The following is a 21,886-nucleotide window of genomic DNA, read 5'->3' as shown; positions in this document are numbered from 1 at the left end:
CACATGGAAGATTACACGTAGGCTTTTTTCTCAGCTCCAATTCCATTCGCTGTTTTACCATCTGCTTAAATGCACACGGCCCTGTTCTTTAGCTTAGGATGGATGGAAGAGAGAGTAGTTGGGGCTTGCTTTTTGTGTGTCATAAAAGAAATAATAATCATGAGTTTAATATTGTAAAATGATGGACTTTTTATAACTTATTTGAAAAATGATTGGTTACTTCACTAACGTGGCGAGGAGGTCACCGGCATGTTCTCTTACAACCTTTTCTGTTCTCTTCCACCAGCTGATCTACATGATGGCTACCACTTATAACTTTGCTGTTTTGAAGTTTAAGAGTCGAGAAGACTGCTGCACTAAGTTTTAAACTGTTTTCTAAGAGGTTGTACTGAGTAGAGACACTTGCCACTGACAACAAACAAACTAAAAAAAAAAAAATCAACCCGAGAATAGAAAAAAAAATCAACATCTCTCGATTAGTGTAAATAGCTGATTGTATGCTTCCTTTAGCATTTGGTATCCAGGGATATTTGCTTGTCTAAGGACACCTGGTGAGAGTCGTCTTCAGATTGGGGTGGTGTTTAGCTGACTGGGTTTGTTCTGCTTTCCTTGGCACTCACTTTTAGAAATTTGTCACCATGGGATTTTTATAGAAAATGCGCACAGCTACCACAACAGTGTTATTTATATTCGTAACGTGTGAGGCTGATTTTTGACCTGCACAGACACGTCAGCTGCATGAGTATTCCAGATGAAAGATACAGTATTTAGCATGCAGCACCTCACCTTGATTAACAGGACGAGCATCGGTTTCAGTCGGAGCTGCGATGCGAATTTGTGCAGAAACTGAGACGTAAATGTAAGATAAAAATGATCTAAATTGGAAATGAGACCATTTTGCACCGAGCCCGTGTAGATGTACAGTATTAAGCTCTGAAATGAGTCCATAAGGACATCCGATGACAAATATTAAAGGTGTTCTCAGGCTTTTTGGTTGCCAGATAAGCAGTTTTGGTGAGGATGAATTTTAGCGATACATTTGTCTAAAAACAAAAAGGACTAGCTACAGTGGCAAAAAACAGTGGCCTTGTCCTTTATATTTTCATGATTTCCTTCCTTAGCCTTAAGATTTTGGTGCCGACCCATGAAACCACGAAGTGTTACACAGAGAATAGCCTGTATTATCTTTTCTTGTCACAAGTTTTAGATTTCTAAACTAAACTAAAAACCTTTCACCAACTGTATAATGCTGATGAGTATTATGGCGACCAGTTGTGTTTTATTGTAGATTTCAAAGTAACTGCACATACTTAGCAAGCACAGCACGCTATGAAGGGTTAGGCCAGTACCAGGGGTAAACTTCTGCATGAGGCCCTAAGCCTCACTTTAATTTCATGTATTTTATAAAAAAAAAATAAAGAAAGAAATTCTCCTATTTTAGAGTAGAGTAAATGTATTTTTTTTTCTATGAGGGCTGGCGCTGGTATAGCCTCAGCTGTGAAGTTGATGTTTTGTTTCTTTATTCTTTCTCAAAGTGCCATTAAAGAGCCATTTGTTTTTATCTTAACACTGAGCCTGCATGCTTACAAGTTTCCAGATTCTCTGATCTGTTTATAGTTACTTATACTCCATATTTCATATATTTAATTTCCTCCTTAAGTTTTTCAAGACTGTAGCTTTTACTTTCTATATAAAATAAACAATCTTTGTTTACAAAAGAATCCCTACTTGGTCTATTTCTTATGAGTCCTACAGCAGCGACGTAATGCAGGAAACTGCATGTGGAACAGGGTCAGATTCACGAAATATTAAATCTCATGCTTCGCACTAACCTCACGCTTTTTTGCAGCTGCGTAAAACTTGCACGCACAAACTCCTTCTCTTCTCATTCTCACGCCTTAAAAATGTCATTTCTGTAGTAATGTGCATAGCGATATAGCAACATAACTCCAGTATTAGTCATAATTGTAACAGTGATGTTACAATAATTGTATTTTTCTTTTTTAAACCTTTTTATTTATTTAAAAAAGCTTAACTTTTATGTTTGTGTATGTCTGTGATGTAGCTCTGACTCCTGTAGCTTGCTTTGCATCTTTGACATGCTCACCGGCCATCCACCTCACCCTTCTCTTCCAGATCCACTTCCTCATGATTCTCTCAGCAAACTGGGCCTACCTTAAGGATGCCAGTCAAATGCATGCCTACCAAGACATCAAAATGAAGGAAGAGCGGGAGCTGCAGGACATCACCTCACGCTCAAAGGAATGCCTCAATTCCTACACATAAGGATATTAGCCACTCAGAATCCACACACACACACACACACACACACACACACACACGTACACACATAAACACACACAGACACTGTGGCCAACCACTGTGGCCCCTCTGGACCAAGACAATGCTCAGCTAAAATAACCTGCCAACTGCTGTGACGCTGTGCAGTACTAACCAGGCTCCTAACAAACTAATGCATCAGTGCTGCTTTCTGCACTAACTCTGTTTTGGAACTGCTACTCCAAATTTCATTTACGCTGTTTTTATTTTTTCTTCATTTTCTATTTTTTTCTGAAAGGAAAAAATTCTGATATTCGTGTAGCGGCCCTTTTTTTTTTATAGCCAGCCATTTGCTGGCAAAGCTTGAGACATTGCACTATTCTTGTCAGTTTTGTTTTACAGGCTTGCTCTGTCTTTCTGTTTGAGCTGCGGTGGCCAGTCTTCAACAAGGGAATGTTTATTTTACTCTTTTTCAATATAAAAATTTTTAAAAAATGCAGATTCATTACACACAACATGAAAGGCCTTACACCAACCAGAGTTAGTGTGCCGCGATTTATGATGTGGCACGTGACAAGATGTTCCGCTTTGACTTCGCAGTAAGGAAACAGGTAAAATGTAGTGTGGACCCAGTTCTGTTGTAAAAGTTCAAGTATGTAACTGCATCTTAATTGTAGTGATAATCCAAGTGTTATTAATTGGTTTTAGGTTCTAATTTTCATTATACAGCTACTGAAAGGAGACCTATTATGTCTTTTTCATTTTCTTACCCCTTCCTTCAGGTTCTTTTGCATGTAAAAGCTTTTGAAAGTTAAAAAGGTCAAAGTCCACACCGACAGAAGCTCCTCTCTCCCACAGAATACACTGCTCCTTAAACGCCTCATCAGTAGCCTCACCTTTAATCCTGTGACTTTGTGACATCACACTACGTCACCATGTCTCACATTTGCATAATGTATGCCTAGCAGCTAGTTTGGCACGCAAGAATTGATTTAGCACAGCTGCTCTGTTGTTGTTCGTGGTGCTGGCTCAGGCGTGTGTGAGCTGACCAATCAGAGAAGACACGCAGGAGGAGCTATTGTAAAACAGAGTGGGTGAATCCAGTGCTGCAGCAGAAAACTGGTGTGTTCTCTGAGCATTAAAGCATGTAATACTTTCGTAGTACCCACAATAAATGAAGGAACCTGAAAATTAGCATAATAAGTCTCCTTTAAAAGTCACTCAGAACATTCATGGCCTACATTAACACTACCTCAGATGTGCACTAGAGCCTATGTAACAATTTAACTGGAACTTCTCCCTCGTAAAACTATGGTTTGATTGTAAAAAAGATGCCTGAGACACACAGTATGTATTATGGTAGATGCATAGCACACACACACACACACCAGGAGCTCCTCTACATCACAGTATCATAGGATTTAATTTGTATGCATAAATGCCATAAGAATCACTTGCTTGCTAAATGTGGACTGCTGCCAATAATGAGACCGAAATATATTCAGTGTATTTAATATCTTAAAAGTTTTGATCCATTTGTTTTCATTTATGCAAATGAAAGAAAAAAAGAGATGAAGGCTTGCCAACAAAAAGAGCTCATGATTTTAAGCCCTTTATCTATTGTAATATCCGATCATATGTTGTAATATATGATCAAAAATTTATTTGATTTTGAAAAATCCTATTAAGCAAGTGTGTGTAGCAGCACAATGAAAAAACCTACAGCTCTAAAGAACTTAAAGGTGTGAAATATGTAAACTTGTTACATGTCAGGATTTTTTAGTGTTTACTTATTTTTGAAGATCAAAACCACTTCATTTTTGTTCTTAATTTTCTATAATTGCACCTGTTTTCAATGTGCAATTGTCATAATGCTGACATAATTACTCATGTAATCTTTTATTTCTGTTAGTTGAGTTACAGGGATAACTTGATGTGTTTCTTTGTTGCATGAAGAAAAACTGTTTCCGCAGTGACACACGTGATGTACAGTCGTGTACGCTGACATCAGTAGTAGGCAGTGTTTGCCTGTTTCCTTTTTGTTTTTCTAACTGAATACAAATTAATCCTTTTTACGTAGCTGATTAGTTATAGCTGTTTTTTTTTTAGGTTTTTATTCAAGTCGAAAGTATACGAGTCTTATATTGTTTTGTCGCTTGATAGTATACATGTATTTTCTACGAATGTCCAGGGCTTCCTCATGAATTACTGATACTTTACTTTAAATTCAACTTTCAAATAACAATTAGTTGCAACACCAGTCATTTATAAAATCATAAGCCAATCTCAATGGTAAATTTAGCCAAAGTATGGATGACAATTTGACTCCCTTTCCAGTGTTTTACACAGTATCTGTTAGATACTGCAGTGGAAAACCTGCAGTTCTCTGCAGGACTAATGGCCACAGGTGTACATGAAGCTAATGTACATCTCGTCTCGTCTTTGTGTTCCATTTCCTATTGAATGAACCAAAAACTAAAGAATAAAGGCTACCTATCAATCACCAGGAGGACAACAATCCAGCATCCTGTCTGACTGGAAACCCCTGTATGACATTACTCAACTGGCTTGTTGACTGTTTTTATGAAAATAAAAAATACAAAAAAAGAAACTTCTGTGTTGTGGTGTTTTTTCTTTTGTACGATGGAATATCGTTTGGTCGTGCACAGTCAATCCAAAAGAATAAAACAATCCAATGTGATTTATTGATACAAAAATGGTGTCAAATATACAAGCTCAAAAGCAAACTCTTAAAACATAAACAACAAACGCTCCTCACTTGTTAAAACAGTAGAAAACCACAGAGGCTCATAAAAATTCATCAGTTTGTGTTCGCACTCGACCAGCTCACCAGAAATCATCGTCTTCATCCTTGGGTGAATATGCTGCGATGCTGGGAAAACAAAATCAAGTTAATTAGTGAAAGCCATGAGGGAAAGAAAAAAGAAAACCAAAAATAGCAAAGAACATCTCAATGTACTCCTCCTTAAGACAACATAATTCCAGAACAAATAACATCAACAAGAGCAGGAGATGAGAAACCAGAGAAGAAATTAAATGTTTTTGGAGGATTATGTAGGCTTACATATTTATTTAGCTATCTTACAGTAAGGAAAGCTGTTCATCAGTCTATCAATTCTGTGTCCTTTTAGTTACCTGTGGTCTTTCTCATCAGACAAACTCTTGGCCTCTGGGCTTGTGTGTCCTGCTTCTTCTCTCCCAGGACTCTGAAAACAAAAACAAAAAAAGTTACATCATGAAAGCAAAGCTCTACCTGTGTCACACAGAATCTTGTGCTCAATCCACCTGTGCATGCTGCTTTTCTCTTGCTTCCAGGACCATCTTCATGTATTTCTCCAATGGATTTTCACCTTTAGACTCCTCCCCGTCATTACCCTTCTCTTGCTTCTGCTCTTCATCTCCTCGTTTCTTAATTCCACTGTCTTCTTCGTCTTCTTCCTCCTGCCCTGGTTCCTCCACATCTTGCAAAAGCTGGTTAGAAATACAGCAGATACTGTCAACATTCGTTTCATCAGGAAGCTCAGAAAGAGGAGTTTTAGAAGAACTTGGTACAAGATGATCATTACCATCTCTTTCTCCAGTCTTTCAAGCTCTTGCAGCTCCCTCTCCCTGGCTTCGTCTTGCTCTCTTTGCCTTCGTTCTTGTCTTTCCTTTCGCTCTCTCTCCCACCTCTGCTCCTCATCCTCTTCTTCATCTTCACTCCTGGCAGCCCCACCTGAAGTTTGTGGAACTTCTAGAAAACATACAGGTTGACTCAGTCAGTTTGTGTCTATAATATAAGAGTCACACAGTCAGACTGATGGTGTACAGTAGAAGGCAGCCATTCTTGTTATTTGGGGTCAACCGAGATTAAGTGGCAGTAACGGGGAGAGGGACGGGGGGGGGGGAGACTAACGACTCACCCGCTTGGCCTTGAAAGTCCACCGGGTCTTCTGGGAGGTCTGGTGGGCGGGGGACAGCGGGGCCGTCAGGGGCCTCCTCAGAGAGAGGGACGGCAGTGTCCAGGAGAAGCTCTGGAATGTGGCCGGGCTCTGGAGGGAGACACGCACAAAGAGATCTTTTATGCTCCACCATAATGCAACAGGGCCAGAGGACCAGCACAGAATACATAATCAGCTGCCCTTCATCTTCACCATTGTGCTGGGCCACTGAAAGGACACTTTGGAGGCCAGTCACACACTCATTAAAAAGCAGCCTTTCCAAAATCCAAAATCCTCCATACCGGATATACTTCACTTTGAGACTGGGATTTTGTTTAAATTAATGATAATGAAAAAAAAACAAAAAAACACATTTAATAATGTTTCTTTGAAGATTTCTACACGTTTTCCATATTCAAATTCAAGTACTTTTCAAGCTTTTCTAGCAACTTACATCTGTGGTAAATTAGATAAATGTATACATATATTTACCCTTTCACTTCCTCACATTAAATCTGCCGTTATTGTGCAACACATAAAAGAGTCTGCACACTGTTGCTCCCTTAAGTGCAATTTATTAGCACATCTCCAAGTGGCGTTTCAAGCAAAGAGTGCCTGGATGTTTGCGACTGCTATGTATCGATTGTGCAACACGTGCTAAAATGAGGTTTTGTGACAGATTTGTGACGAATTCAAGGAAAAGACAAAGTGTTTATTGTTTAAAAATGTGTCACCTGTCTGGAAGTGGACTTGTCATCCTATACATGCTGGCTGAGCCAATATTAAATAATTATTATGAAAGTAAGGCAGTTACAATTTCAAGCACTGTATCTAAAATCCAATCCGATCAAATCCTGAAAACACCACAGTGAAATTCAAGTGTTTTCAAGGACTCTGCACGCATATGAAAGAGAGATAGACTGATTATCAGCCTGGTCAATTATTAATATATCGGTTGATCCCTAATATGATCCCATTTTTTTCAAAAATACTATTTTATATGGTCGGATGAAACTCACACAATTAGACTGCTTTGGCACTTGTGCACCTCTGATATAATGCACAGTGGTGCAACAGATGTGTGCCAACGGATTAAAAAGTTCCTTGTTGATCACAATTCTGCTCTTATATGTCGAGCACAATGACACGACCAAACAGCCTTTCCAGAATAAAGTATTATCTCACCCCCATGTTGCATTCATAACTAGAGAAGATCTAAAGCTGGGTCTCACATAACAAGAAGAAGGCTGCAGGCCATTAAAGAAAAAACACCCACAAATACTAGCTCAGAGTACCTGACAACATCCCTGTAAGATCTTCCAGGTTTATTTCCTCCGGCAGTGGGGAAGACTCCAAACTGGAGACCACAGGCTGCAGCTGCGGTGGACTGACAAACAAGGGCAGAGATGAGGGCATTAGTATTCACTATCTCCATTTGAAAGTGTATTAAAAAAAAATGATGTCATGTCCTTGCAAAAGAGAGGCCAGATGGTACCTGGACTGGTCTCGTGCTGTGCTCTTGAGCTGAGGACTCCGAGGTGGACTGAGCTCAGAGAATAAGTCACCTGAGGTCTCCACCTCATCCTGGGGGGCAGGAGGGAGCTGTCTATCAGGTGAGAGCTCCGGGAAGGCCGTCGGCGAAGCAACTGCTTCTATCAGGGAATAAAGAGTCATGTCAAGGTGTAAGCTGACTGCTTCTACATGAAACTATTTCATTGTTTATTTATTTACAGGTAAAAGAGGCTGGTGCATCTAATCCCTTGTGAAGTGTGTTCACAGGATGAAGCATTTTTTGAAGTACCTTCTGAAATCTCTCTTTGAGGCTTTTTCCTGGAGGAAGAGTGCGGTGTGGAGGACAGACGCCTGGATGGAGCGCTGCTTCCATCTCTTAGAAACAGAGGTTCAGTCAGTGAATGGAGACTGTGGTCAGTGAAAACTGTGGACTGGGGTTGCTCTTCTGAGAAGGTCACTTTGGGTTGTGCAGGTAGTACGGTGTTTCTGGAGTCAAAAGGTGCTGAGGAGGGGGTTCTGGTAGTTTGTGGAGACAGCGGTCTGTGTGAGACCTTTGATTTGTGACGCGAGTGCTGAGAGATTTGTTTCCTCAGAGGAGAGTCAGGGCGATGTGAGGGATGTGCTCGTTGTGGGGAAAGAGGTCTCGGGGGAAGCATGTGTGAAAAGGTGGAGCGCACTGCCCTCTGCTGGTAGTTCCTGTATGCTTCCTCCAAGGTCTCAGCTTCCTTCTCCAGCTCCTGGATCCGAGCCTTGGCCTCGGCCACCAGCTCCATGTCGGAGTCTGGAGAGTCGCTCCAGAGCGGCTTGTGTCCTCGCACGGGCCCACCTGCTTGACAAACATCATCATAACCCACCCTGGCCCTCAGCAGAGCTCTGTCCACATAGATGTCAGGGGGAACCAGCTTGTCAGCGCTCAGCTCCAGCACCGAGCGATCGACAAGAGAGGGCTTGGGGTTACGCAGCACTTCATTTTCAAGAGCTGCCATCATCGTATGGATGACAACAAAGGAAAGGGAGAGAGGAAAGAAAAGGAAAAGCAAACAAGAGGAGAGTTGAACACTAATACAGAAGACCAACCACCATTAAAGAGCAAACATAAGGGGAAAAAAAGGGGATCTACAACTAATTTAACTATTTACATGCATATACACCTATGATCTTTTAGCTTCTACTGAAACATGCCTTCCTTTCTTGTTTTTGCTGAAATGTTTTTCCAGTCATTGAAAAAAAAGAGGACTTTTGAGGTCCCATGTTAACATGAGCCAAAAAAGGAAGCCAGTTTATGAAAAGTAGAAATAATTACTACACAAGTTATGCACTACTGATCGTATTATACATAACTGCGTACAGACATGGTTGGAATCGACTAATCACACTACAATGTGGCAGACATGCACGCCACCCAGTCATGGGGTACCTTGTTGAGTTTGGCGAAGCTGCATCTTAATGTCCTCCATGTGGTTCATCATCCACTGCGACTTCTCCTCACATTCTATCAACTGAGCGCCGAGCTGAGCGCACCGCTCCACCTGCAGGAAACAGCAGACGATAGGACATCGCACAAGAAGTTATTGTACGGATCAATCCAGATTTGAGGACAAATCACAATTATACAAGAAAATAGGCCTTCGCGATGAGATGATTTGCGGTAATTAATCAAACATTGAATTACCCATATTAGCTCTTGTCTCCTTCGTGCTATCTAACCTCGCAGTCACCACCAAAAAGACACCAATTAATCTGAAGGTAGCTGATAAGAATCAGGAATACTTTATTGATACCGGAGGGTAAATTGGTACGCAACAGTAGCACCTTCAAGAATAAAAATATCACACTAAAGAGAGATTGAATTAAATATTATTAAAAAATACAATAAGAAATAAGAGTAAGGAAAAATAAAAATTAAATATACAGTACAATTAGTAAAATATAAAATAACTGCAAAAAAATTGCATTAAACTATATGTGACAACTATATATGTATTTAAATTTCTAAATAGAATTGCTACAAGAAGTAGAGATGTAAGATATGTGCCCTGTACCACACAATAACTACAGTGTAGATACTCACTAATATTGCAGCATGTAGTTAACAATATAACAATCTTTTCGCCTTTTGTTTTTGGTTTTGTTGGTTTGTCCTGAGTGTTAAATTCAGTTGAAATATTCAGTGACAAAACTATAGTCAATCTTTCAGGCAGTCTTTTGTGATGCGTTTCTCTGGCATGTTCATATCCCAACGATGATTAAAATACAGTTTAACAGTCAGCACTATAAGAAATCCCCCAAAGTGGGACAAAATCTCATGAAAACAAACTAAATAAATAAAGCTGACTGCAGAGTTTCCACATTCAGCGACGTGCTGATGTGACTGACCTCACTCTGGAGCTGTGCCTGCAGCACCTGTTTCTGGTTGTCAAACTCTTCCTCATCCTGCCTGCGGGCGCTCTGCAGCCTCCGTAGCTCCGTCTGCAAGGCCAGCTGCTCTTTGGACGGCTTGCCCAAATCTGAGAGGAGTTATCAGAGTCAAAACATCATCTTAAAGTGCGTCCTTCCCGTCAGTCCAGTGTCTGTTTCAGTGGTAAGCTATCTGATGACAAAGCACCCAGTGATACGTGGAAGTTGCTCTGATTCATGTCATTTTGAAGTGCTCCAGTTAATGATTTGTGGCTGTATGGATGTGCCCAGCATGAGTACAGCACACGTTTCTGCCTTTTGTTATTAAAAGGGTTAGAGGCCCATTGCTCCCATCCTCAAACAGGAAGAATACTGTATTTTAGAGAGAGGTGAATTTTGGCTGTGTGCCATGGGTAAAGGGAGCCCTCTGTCTCTGCTCCCCTTCACTCCACTTCTCATCCCCGTTCCCTCACTGGTTCCTTTTTAGTTTGCAGAGCTACAAACACAGCACAGAGGCCCCACATTGGCAGGCAAGACACATTCAAAAAGACTCAGCAGAGCCAGAAGCAGTGGGACAGACTAACATGAATGCTTCACAGTACACTGCATCTCCCACAGCTCACAACGAGCACTCGAGCTCTCGCTGAATGCAACACAGGAACAGGATTTATCTCAGTTTTTTAAAAAAGAGGTACTGGTTTTCTAGGTTTATACATTAGAAGCAATAATAATAATAAATCAGCTGTATATTATTACAGGCAGAAAACCTTGATTCTATTAATCTCTTGTGGTAAAATTAATAGGAAGACTCCTCTGAGGCAGGCAACAGCCGCCGGCCCTCACCTGCATGGAGAAGCCGGTTCTCCTCTTGGGCCTCCTCCAGCTGTGTCTTCAGCAGCCGCAGCTGGCCCTGCAGCTCTGCTTTCTCTCTTTTCAAGCCGGGGTAGTCACTCATGTTCTCCAGTCTTTCCCTCAACAGCTCCTTCTGTTGAGTCAGCAGAGAAATCTGCTGCTGCGCTGTCTCAAGCTCAACCTGGAAGACGACGGAAGAGACATGAAAAGAGCAGGCAAAAGAAAGCTGGACACTTAATTTATCAATGACATTATGCCACATACAAATATTACTGAAAGTTTTGTCTGAAGACAGGAGTTCAGTTATTTAGTAGGACTTCAATATGGTGCCTATTTTCTATTGGAGAGGGTTAAGTTGATACTGCTGTGACTGAAGATTGTTTGAAGAAGTTGTTTACCTTCAGTCGTCTCAGCTCTGAATATGCTCTGCTGTGCTCCTCTAATTTCCCATCAATTACAGCTGACTCATTTTGGATGCGAGCAGTTTCCACTGAGGAACAAAAAGAATGTAAACACAATTCAGAAGATGGGACAAAGCAAACCTGTCAGAAACCTTGCATTAATCTAAATACTCACTTTTGTTTCTGTTCTCGTTCTCGGTTAGTTTCGCTGTTCTCTTGATGAACTCCTCCTTCAACTCGAGCTGATACCTGATTTTATAAAAAGGCACAAGAACAACAATCACACACAAAATATCTTAAAAATTCATGTGTCTAGTGCGGCCTTGGATCTTTGTTTACTGCTTGCAAAAAGGGATTACCCTACTGCCATCGAAGAGGACCAGTTAACCAAAATTCATTGATTGGATTAAAGAACTGCCCATAAACAGATGTAGAAACTTAAGGTTTCTACATCTTTAACAGTCCATTTCAAACAGTTTCAAGTGGTATTTTAAAGCTTTCTTACACCTTACAACTTTGGTAATTTACATAATTAGATAGAGCACAAACACTCAAAATAATTATTAGACTTCATCTTATTAAATTAGACGTGTTTGTGCCATAAACAAGAAACATTAGGTTTCCTGATAGCAGTCAACAGTAGGATGAACTATAAAAATTGTGTGCCTGCTGGTAAGTAGACTTTGCATCCTACAATCTGGTTGGGCCAATATAAAGTTGTTAACTTTGAAAGTTATGAAGTTACAATCTCAAGGCGTTTCAAGCAGTGTATCCAAAATCCAAGCACTTTTTTAAAACTTGAAATACCACACCATAGTTCAAGCATTTTCAAGGATTTCCAGCACCCGTATGAACCCTGATTATTAAAAGGTATACAATCACTCTTCAAATACATTTTGGGTCCAACGAAACAAATTTATATTAGGATATATATATATATATATATATATATATATAACTGTGGATCTAATTAATGTGTTGAATGTGGTGTATGAGGTATAAATATAACCATCCTCTTCATTTGCCTGAAGTAACTGCTTTTGATACATAGTATTTCTGTTCCATGTAAAGTGTGTTTTTGAGTTGATATTCCAAAAATGAAAAGGACCCTTAGGAAAAGCAAAGAAACTCATTTGGTTTTCATTTACTTTAATTATATTCAGTTATTTTTTTATTAACTTTGACTGTTGTTTTATTTTTTGTTCTCTGTTAACACCTTCCAAATGTCTGACACGTAAGGGAGGGCATAATTTTAATGTTGCACAATAATCAATTTGATGTTTCTCTTGCTGGATGAGAACTTATCCATTTCTTTGTTGCTGTAAGTCATTTGAAAATATGAATAAAGATGTTGATGTGGAAAAAAATACATGTGTCCTTTTTCTATTAGAGGCTGCAGGGTAATAAACCAAACCAGCTGCCATCAAAAGACTAAATGAAACTGAGACGCAATATATCATTTGATAAAATGGACAGTCAAGTCCCTTATTGTATGTTACTCCATAGTCATAACATCTTATGAGTCATACTTCTGATGTCATAACAAATGACAAGCATCTTGACACAAGTCACTTTTGGGACATTGAGGTCTAAATATGTGTAGAATACCCAGTTACTCACTGAATCACTGACAACTTTAATGACACTTGGAACAAAACATTTAGCTGTAGAATAAATCTATGAGACTTTTCACATTTTCAATGTACGTCACACAGGAAGCTGATTTTACTTAAACCTACAAAACAGTGACATCCTCTGGACACACAATGGCAAAGTGGGTCCAGAGTGGGTCCAGAGAGGTGGGGGTAAAGTGAACCAACAGGATAGGGAGAATATATTAAATAAAGAAAACATATCTAACCCCAAACAATGTGAGCCATAAAGAAACTGTACAATTCGACATTTGTTAAAATACCTGGAAAGTTCATTCTTCAGCCTCTGGTCATATGTGTCCTCCATAGTCTTCACTGCCAGTTCTCTCCTCCTCAGCAGATCTTCACTGGTCTTGACCTTCTCCTCGTGAATTTGACAAGAGCTGTCATCATACGACCACAGCAAAGTTCTTTATGAACCAGTGCTCACAAGGAGAGAGCATAGCATCCATTTGCTAACATGAATGGTAAAAAAAAAAAAAAGCGCTTACTTTTCAAAAGCCTCCATTCTCATCCTCAGCTCGTTCTCTCTGTTCCGCAGCGTTTCAATTTCTTTCAGGACCGACTGTCTCTGCATATACATGTTTTTTTCTTCAATCTAAGGAAGACAGAAATACAAACGACAGCATCAATTACACTGTCTTAAATTAAAGCAATTGTAAATTATGCCAAAGAACACTGTGATGTTGAGAGCAAAGCATCATATTAGAAGTTTTCTACCTCTTGTTGTTTTTGTAATCGATCAATGGCATTCTTCTCCCGGTCCATCAACGCCTTTGCCTTCATTTCATAAGTCCTTTCCAGCTCTTGCTTCAGCTTGTCGAATTCTTTATGAAATTTAGCTTTTTCTTCCATCCTCACCTTGGCGATTTCAACATCTTTAAAATATTCCATCTTTAAGAAACAAAAGTCACAATGTAGAGGCCAAATAACCAGCAGTAAAGTCTTCATGCCAAGCATTTATACCTTTTAAAATGTTGATTATTGCAGATACAGGTACAGTTTTTGATTCATTAACTTTGTAGAAAAATATATGTACCTTTGTGTTCATTTCTGCTTGCATCTGTGCCTCGATTTCTTTTCTATATGCAGCCAGTTTTGATTGGAATGAAAAATACCTGTCCCCACTGTAATTGAAGCTCTCGTATTCCTTATCAATCATTTTCATCTTCTCAACTGTGGAAGGAAAAAAAGACAAAAAAACATTAAAAACTAAAACTGAAACATATGTGAGGAATACAATTCAAGACGTTGTTTTATCATACCGAGAGACTCTCCATAATTTGCCATGCTGGTTGTCTGAGTGTCAGCATCCCGGCACAGGCTGTGAGTATGATGGTGGGTTAGCTGTGTTAGAAGGCTGATCAGGAACCCTGCTATACACAGAGAAAACACATCAAGCACAGCCATTGGGGGCAGAAGCAGTTATATTAAAGGGAACATAATGCTGCAGCTACCTTTGTCATCTTTGCTGGAGGACTGTGAAAAAAAGAAATAGCAACACTTTTATTACTTATTCATTACTTTATTTTGCTGAGAACAATACTCTACAAGTAAATCACATTATTAATTACCAGGGATCTGTAAAGGGCTGATTGAGGACTAATTCTAAGAAGCTGCAGAAGGTCTCCTTTCGCTGACACCTGCATAATTAGATCAGAGATTAAATTCTTCATCTGCAACACACGTTACAGTAGATTAGACGAATGCATTTGATGCTCACCTCGTCTTTGCATAGGCCACTTTCAGGGTAGAATACAGAAAGGGTGTACTCATACCCAGAGGTGCGGAGATGATCAGCCACTATGCTGTTGCAGGCTGAGACCAAAAGGGGTTCAGATTTGACAAGCACTGGTCTGGGAACTGGATCTCCACCGGTCAAAGGAGGGTGTTTTAGCTCCTGGATGAGGTGACTCCGCAGCTGTGCCTGGTGAAGAGAGCACGGAGATGAGGACCAAACTCTCTCTGACGGGTGGGTAAGAGGCTACAAGGATCAACAGGTGAGTAAGCATGACTTACTTTGAGTGTATCGAGCACTCCTTTACTTTTAAAATGTTGATAAAGTCGTTTCCTCAGCTCATCTGGGGATAACGCATCTTCCTTGGCCGAGGACATAACTGTGGTTTTGTAGGTCCTGACAGAAGAGACACAACAACAGACGGTAACGCTAGCATCACAAGCTAGAGAACAAACCCTCAGTTTTCAACAACTTTTAAATATTTTTACCTGGTCTCACACTAGCATGACAATGTCTTCAGAAGGCCTGATACCACAAGCATCTAAAAAAAGCCAATAATTTCTGTAGTTACCTGCCTAACGACCAGAATGCGTCTCCGCGTCCCTTTCGAGGAGGTGTACCCCAAACATTTAAATTCGTCAACGGAAATGATTGTGCCGGGAGTCCCATAGTTATGACGTAACGAGAAAAGCAGCACATTGTTTATTATTCTTACTACATAAATTACCATAATTTGAATGCAGTAATATTTCATATAAAGCCAAACAAAAAAAAAATCTGCCACCTAACCGTTTTACAGCACAGAACTGATACGAATATTTTTCTTCTTGAGCATTTCGTCATCATTCGGCGACTACTCTCGCTGCACTCCAGGAAGCAAAATTGACAGGTAAACAAACCTCGGTTTTATCAAGCGAATGCTCTTTCTTTATGCACTTACGTTGCATTCTTATTATCATTATATTTTTAATGTGTTTACAGTAGTTTCACAAGAATAACTCAAGACTTGAACGACACCAAGCGTCTGTGGAGCACTGCGGCTAACGTTAGCTTGCTAGCCTGAAGCATCAGAATCATTAGGGTGTCATTAACAGATGTTTGAGAAGATTCAATCGTTCAACCTATTTCGTTTGGTTTGAATTTTCTCCAGGACCGCTTGGCTTTGCTAAGAAGAAGGGGAAAACGATGTCTGGGAGTTTTTATTTTGTCATGGTCGGTCATAAAGACAACCCGGTGTTCGAGATGGAGTTCTTGCCAGCTGGGAAGCCTGAATCAAAGGTAAGAGGGCTCATTGTAGTATATATTGTCCAGTAAGAGTAGGATAATTGGAAACAGAATAACTGTCAAGGCATATAATCCATGCAACCGTGACCACACTAAACTGTATTAATGTAAGGCCTAATGTCTGTTAGTAAATGATCTTGTTTGGTGAGATTTGTTTCTTTGACCACAGGATGACCATCGTCACCTGAACCAGTTCATTGCACACGCAGCCCTGGATCTGGTGGATGAGAACATGTGGCTGTCCAACAATATGTACCTCAAAACTGTGGACAAGTTCAACGAGTGGTTTGTGTCTGCCTTCGTCACTGCAGGACATATCCTTTTTCCATTCCAGTAGTTTCCTCACATAATATTTAGTTGCAGACTACATAGTGTGTAATACTTTACTGACTGCAGTCATTTGAATCACAGCTAATTAGAGGTGACAGACATACAAAGTATAAATGCCTTGCCTAGAATATTATTTTTAATAGTCTAATTATAGAGGTGATCGTCTGTAATTTAGATATAGTAATGCATCAATAAGAAATAACTGAAACAAATAGCACAGTGACAGAAATGTAACCAACAGTTTCAATAATTGATTAAACATTTATTTACTGGTTTAGGCAATTATCAAGCAAAAATGCCAAATATTCTGTTTTGGACTGTTGGTTGAACAAAACAAGCAATTTGAAGATGTCACCTCAGGCTGTGGGAGGTTGTGATGGGCATGGGCATACAGATTACGCTAACAGGAAATAATAATGAAAATACTACTCTGATGAAGCCTGACTGTCATTATCTAACATATAAGTTTAGATCAGTTGTTTGATATTATTCTGTACCATTCATATTTTAAAACATTGATTGCCATAGCTTTTTCTTTAATTATCTGCCATACATATAAGATTCATCATGCTGCATGATGTGCGACAAGAAGATGGAATCAAAAACTTTTTTAATGATGTGTACGATTTATACATTAAGGTGAGTTGTCTTTGATTTGAATACCTTGACATGTTAACTTTTTTTATTTTATTTGTTTGATTTAATAATTTTTCTCTCCTCCAGTTTGCAATGAATCCATTCTATGAAATCAACGCACCGATTCGTTCCACAGCTTTTGAGAGGAAAGTACAGTTTCTGGGAAAGAAGCATCTCCTGAGTTAATCACTTTTTCACATGCAGAAAGATTTGAAAGCATCTTGTCTGTTTGTTGTATATATTATCTAACACCCTTGTCTGATGTCTGTGTTTGTCTTTTCCTGTTTAACACAATGTAAAAATGTATTCAACACATGGATTCTCTATAAAACATGTTCTTGTCTAATGTAATTTTGGGGTGCTTGTTTCTTGATTTCTTGCATGAGGTGGGCTGTGATTACTGTATGCTGATTATCAATGTCAAGACTTTAAGACGCAGGATCTTCGTGTTACTATCAGGCACTATACAGTATAATTGCAGTGGTTAAAAAGCACAGCAGAATGGTTATGTTCAGTTTAGTTCAAAGTTTTCAGACTACAAAACATGCTTAAGCGACAATTCTCAGGGGGTTTATTGATCGTTTGGCACACCAGTAGTACAATTTTGAATAAAAATGAAATCTGAATGAGAGACACTTGAATGAAAATGAATGGTTCACCATTTTAAATATTAAGCTGTGTGGAAACACTTTCAACTGAAAGTATAAAAAAAGAAGTTAAACAGAGTGCTTTAAAAATCAAAACCATCATCCAAAACAAACTCAATAATGAGAGAAAAGGTTCAGTCAATCACATCCTCTATTTCATCCACTCTCCCAAAGGAAATGATGATTCAGTGATTTTTTTAAAAGGTAAAAACAGTTTAAAAAATACAAAAGTTTCCAGAAACTTAAATACACCATATGCCATGCATGTTATCTTTGCTTTAATATGCATCTTCTTGTAGGAATCTTGTTCCCTCAGTGCTTCCAGCACATAGCCATTATCTATTCACTATGCAGAATGTGCGCAAACAAGAACTAAATGTGCAATAATCACGACAAGCCTCAATTTGTTAGTTACACAAAGTAGTGCCTTAGCTACTTCATAATTCTCAGGAACAAAGTTAATGGGCTGTATAAATTAATTATGCAGTTGTTTTTCTGAATATAAACACAGGCCATCACTCCTATCTGCATGATTACATTTAGGAGTAAGGTTCAGAGATCCTATAATAATCACACTCCAAAGGTTGTAAACACCTACAAACAGTTTAAGAGTTACAGCCATTTAGAGGATAAATACTGCCTCTGTTCCGTCATGACATATTTTTAGTTTCCCACATTCAGTCTTGGGCCAGCATAAATACAGTTGTTTTTCCTGTTACCCCTCCAAAGCCTGACTTTTTGAACTATGGCAGACCGAGTGAGTCATTCAGTGATTTAATGTTTATTTTGAAATTTAACGGGGGTTCAATTTAGTGTTTCCTCGCTTTTTCTTCAAGCAGAAGTCCAACTAGCATTATCAAACCTTCAACAGTATAACAAATCATAGAGCGTCATTTGTTTAAATAAGATGTCACTACAGCATAGTGCACCTACAGCCTCATCACATAACAGGCATGACAGCAAATTAATGTTAGTGATAACTCCTGGATGTTATGAGCAGCAAGTAGCAGCAGAGCGAGGCTTTCTGTGGAGCTTGACTGTGTCTGTGGGGATGAGGTGGTCCGTTCTTTCCTCCGATGCCAACACCCTGCGCACTGCCTCCTCAAAGGCCACCGCTACATTGGTGGCATCCTTGGCACTGGTCTCATAATAGGGGTAGTCGCCGTTCTCTTTGCACCATTCCTGAGCCTCCTCAGCAGACACCTGCCGCTCCGTCACATCCAGTTTGTTGCCCAAGACGACAAATGGGAACTTCTCTGGCTCCTTGACGTCCGCGTAGTAGATGAACTCCTTCTTCCAGTTGCCTAAATTAAGAAAACTCTGGTTGTCATCTACGCTGAAGGTGAGCAAGCAGCAGTCAGAGCCACGATAGAAAGGAGTCCTCAGGCTGCGGAAGCGCTCCTGGCCAGCGGTGTCCCAGATCTGTAGGGTCACCTGGTGGCCATCCACCTCCAGCTCCTTGTTGAGGAACTCCACGCCGATGGTGTGGAAAAGGTGTGCATCGAACTTGTTGGTGACGTAACGATTCATGAGGGAGCTTTTTCCTACACCACCATCACCCAGCAGGATGACTTTCAGCAGGGATGTCTTTGTTGTCATGGCTGTTCACTCCTGATCGACCACTTTGAAATAATTTACCTAATGGGGAGATGCAATACGCAAAAGATATTTTACTATATGTACTGTATGTATGCATTTTCTTTTCACTGATCCAACCTGTTTTTTTCTTCTTGTGTACAGTGTAATTAAGAAAATCAAAATAGCAGCATAATATCAGTTTGAAATAAAATCTTCTAAGTAAGAAACACTTCAAATTTAACTGCAGGAACACATTTTTTGGAGGATGTTTTGTTTTCGTCTCACCCCTGGTTGATTTTGCCCTCCTCCACTTGTCCAGATCATGTGCTGTAGACCCTGATCTTTGGTCACATGCTCATCTGCTTACTGTTGATGTGAGCAGCCATGTAGGTAACGTTCAACCAGCTGTAACACAGTGACAGACATTCAGTTTCCTGATTAACAGATGGCCCAGAGCAGCAGTTATTGCTGAGAAGCGCCATTTCAATACAGCATAAACGGCAACGAAGCGTTCAATAAACCTTTTGTGAGCACTATGATGTGGCATATAATGTACACAGTATTAAACGAACAGATGTAACATGCTAGCAAGAGAGTCTGCATTGTATGTTATCAGTTAGCACAGTGTTAGCTAAGCTAGGGTAACATAAAAAAGGAAAACAGCTGGAGTCAGGCAAATGAAATATACCAAATTTGCTAGCTCAGGTTTACTTGCAGGCAACACTGCTAGTCACGTACCTTGCAGTTTAAGCCAGACCGCTGCAGAGCCGACGAGAAAGGACACACGAAACAACCGAAATGATATTAATGCAAATGTTTGACAGCTCCTCGCCTTGGCGTGGCTCGAGATAACGTCAGGTCGCACCGTTTCCTGGTGAACTCCTGAGGCTCGGTGCTAACGCGGCTAGCTAGCTAACAAACAGGCTAACGATACATGGGCAGACTCGGATCATGTGATCTTGTCAGGCAGAGAGGACCAACGAGAGATGAGGTAACGTTTCAGGCTCCTACAACTTATTCAGTATTATTCAGAAAACGCATTATCTCGTTCTTGTAGAAAAAAAAGAGAATTCAATATTTACTTTTAAACCAAGCGAGACATGTTTTTGTCGGCTGGTGTTAGCTAGCACTAGCTTAACTACATTATTTGTATTGTTCACGCACAGCCACCAGAGAGCGACATTTAGCTTTTATATGCTACAAAAATCCAGTCATCCTCACCGAAAATACAGTTTATACAGTAACATTACCACCTAGCTACTTGTTCATTATCACTCGAGATCTCCACAGAAGGTATGACATGAATTTTGCACCACATAACTATACCATATTGTGAAAAAGGGTAAGTGACTATCTTTCCAAGACAAAAACAATCCTCTTTTTCCCTTTTACATATGGATATCTACAGTGGTGTCCAAACGTCCACATGGGAAATGTTGTAGCATAAACCTGGGAATGATCAGGAAGCTTGAGGATTCAGAAAGTAAGTGAAATTTCAGAAGTCAAATGAGGCTTTGGCAAGACTCAAGGTTTCTAATGTGCGTGTAACTCTACAAAGCTTTACAGAAACTGGGTGGGTTGCATCCAAAGCACGATCAGGCAGACCCAAAGTGACCGCACCATCAGAACATCAATACATGAAGCTTAGTTCCCCGAGAGATAGAAAAGCAACATCATCACAGATGAAGAATTTGCTAAATAAAGAACGCATGACTCCAATTAACTACAGTACTGCCAAAAGAAGTCTGCCCTGTAGTGATCTCAGAGGATGAGTAGCATTTTTAAACCACATCACAAGGGGGGAAACTAGGCCAAATGCTTGAGGTGGGCTTGGAAATACCACCCTTTCACAGTGACTTAAAAAAGGTCCTTTTTACTTTAACAGAAGGGTGCATGTAAGGAGACAAACGAGGGAGAGAATGATACCACAGTGTTTCAAACCCTACGGGAAACATGGTGGTGGGAATATTAAAGTCTGGGGGTGTTTTTCCTGCTCTGGAGTCGGGATACCTGCACAGAATTGACTCCACCCTGACCAAGAAGTGCCGTGTCCATTCTTCAGACATGTGACACCCTCTGGTTTGTGTCTTTGTGGAGAAGATGACCCCCAAACACACCTCAAGGCTTTGCAAGAGCTTGAAGACCAAGGAGTCCTGACCATAATGGACATTCCTCACCTGACCCCCACTCCATTGAACATTGAATCTTGAATCTTAGGGGGGTACTTGAGGACTGAGAAAGCCAAGTATTCGGTGGCATCACAAGAAGCAAGTATTTTGACTCGTGGTCTCAGGCTTTTGGATCCCACTGCATATTATCAAGACAGCATACTTTTCTCATTCAAGTTAGGTATTATTGACTACCACAAATATTTCCTGACATATAATACCAGCCCTGGCAAATGTCTGGTTCTTTTGTGGTGTTATTTCTTCAGTCAGCAGATTGAATTTCCTTAAATTACCCCCTTACTTTGTCATTATATCTTGGATTTTGTCCGAGCTGTAACACGAGCTCATGATACCACCACATTCACCTCTATTACTAGAATAGTGCAGGTGATGATAGATATCTGCAGAAACCCACAGTGAATGACATGATCAAGATAAGGCACCCGTGTGTGCAAGAACAGTAGACAGAG

General features: G+C 40.0%; 4 protein-coding genes across 8 annotated transcripts in view; 2 read left to right on the top strand and 2 right to left on the bottom strand.

Annotated features, from left to right (window-relative positions):
- Nucleotides 1–4,891, top strand: part of gpm6bb (glycoprotein M6Bb) — a 32,541-nt gene extending 27,650 nt beyond the window's left edge. For 2 of the 3 annotated variants that reach the window (XM_084361770.1, XM_084361769.1), the window contains exon 7: nucleotides 2,137–4,891. In XM_084361770.1, coding sequence (XP_084217896.1) covers nucleotides 2,137–2,286 — 150 coding nt within the window. In that variant the 3' untranslated portion in view covers nucleotides 2,287–4,891. Of the gene's footprint in view, nucleotides 1–286; nucleotides 1,722–2,136 lie in introns of those variants that run through there. The other variant, XM_084361771.1, reaches the window with a different exon arrangement.
- A 72-nt stretch (nucleotides 4,892–4,963) lies between these two features.
- ofd1 (OFD1 centriole and centriolar satellite protein) lies at nucleotides 4,964–15,449 on the bottom strand. 3 transcript variants are annotated; one of them, XM_084362066.1, is made up of 23 exons: nucleotides 15,345–15,449; nucleotides 15,055–15,169; nucleotides 14,759–14,962; nucleotides 14,610–14,678; nucleotides 14,493–14,514; nucleotides 14,301–14,411; nucleotides 14,075–14,211; nucleotides 13,756–13,929; nucleotides 13,527–13,633; nucleotides 13,299–13,418; nucleotides 11,559–11,632; nucleotides 11,381–11,472; nucleotides 10,974–11,163; nucleotides 10,110–10,240; nucleotides 9,151–9,262; nucleotides 8,023–8,712; nucleotides 7,717–7,873; nucleotides 7,517–7,608; nucleotides 6,204–6,332; nucleotides 5,868–6,034; nucleotides 5,587–5,772; nucleotides 5,437–5,507; nucleotides 4,964–5,173 (listed from the first exon to the last, which is right to left on the bottom strand). In XM_084362066.1, exons 1-23 carry the CDS (start codon nucleotides 15,440–15,442, stop codon nucleotides 5,128–5,130), a joined length of 3,294 nt encoding a protein of 1,097 aa, XP_084218192.1. In that variant the 5' UTR covers nucleotides 15,443–15,449; the 3' UTR covers nucleotides 4,964–5,127. The 3 variants fall into 3 exon arrangements, with proteins under 3 accessions (XP_084218192.1, XP_084218193.1, XP_084218194.1); XM_084362067.1 differs by having other exon boundaries at nucleotides 14,301–14,408; XM_084362068.1 differs by having other exon boundaries at nucleotides 15,262–15,351.
- A 113-nt stretch (nucleotides 15,450–15,562) lies between these two features.
- trappc2 (trafficking protein particle complex subunit 2) lies at nucleotides 15,563–17,374 on the top strand. Its single transcript, XM_084362076.1, has 5 exons — nucleotides 15,563–15,662; nucleotides 15,924–16,051; nucleotides 16,227–16,375; nucleotides 16,945–17,026; nucleotides 17,111–17,374. The coding sequence occupies exons 2-5, from the start codon at nucleotides 15,959–15,961 to the stop codon at nucleotides 17,207–17,209; spliced, it is 423 nt and encodes a 140-aa protein (XP_084218202.1). The 5' UTR covers nucleotides 15,563–15,662; nucleotides 15,924–15,958; the 3' UTR covers nucleotides 17,210–17,374.
- Nucleotides 17,375–17,577: 203 nt separating this feature from the next.
- rab9a (RAB9A, member RAS oncogene family) lies at nucleotides 17,578–20,400 on the bottom strand. The gene is made up of 3 exons (XM_084362074.1): nucleotides 19,987–20,400; nucleotides 19,534–19,653; nucleotides 17,578–19,308 (listed from the first exon to the last, which is right to left on the bottom strand). The coding sequence occupies exon 3, from the start codon at nucleotides 19,267–19,269 to the stop codon at nucleotides 18,661–18,663; it is 609 nt and encodes a 202-aa protein (XP_084218200.1). The 5' UTR covers nucleotides 19,270–19,308; nucleotides 19,534–19,653; nucleotides 19,987–20,400; the 3' UTR covers nucleotides 17,578–18,660.
- Nucleotides 20,401–21,886: the final 1,486 nt, after the last annotated feature.

This window comes from Pagrus pagrus, assembly GCF_965226575.1.
Source record: "Pagrus pagrus genome assembly, chromosome: 9".
NCBI classification, from domain to species: Eukaryota; Metazoa; Chordata; class Actinopteri; order Spariformes; family Sparidae; genus Pagrus; species Pagrus pagrus.
The sequence above is the reverse complement of the archived record's forward strand: the minus strand, read 5'-3'. Positions and strand labels throughout refer to the sequence as shown.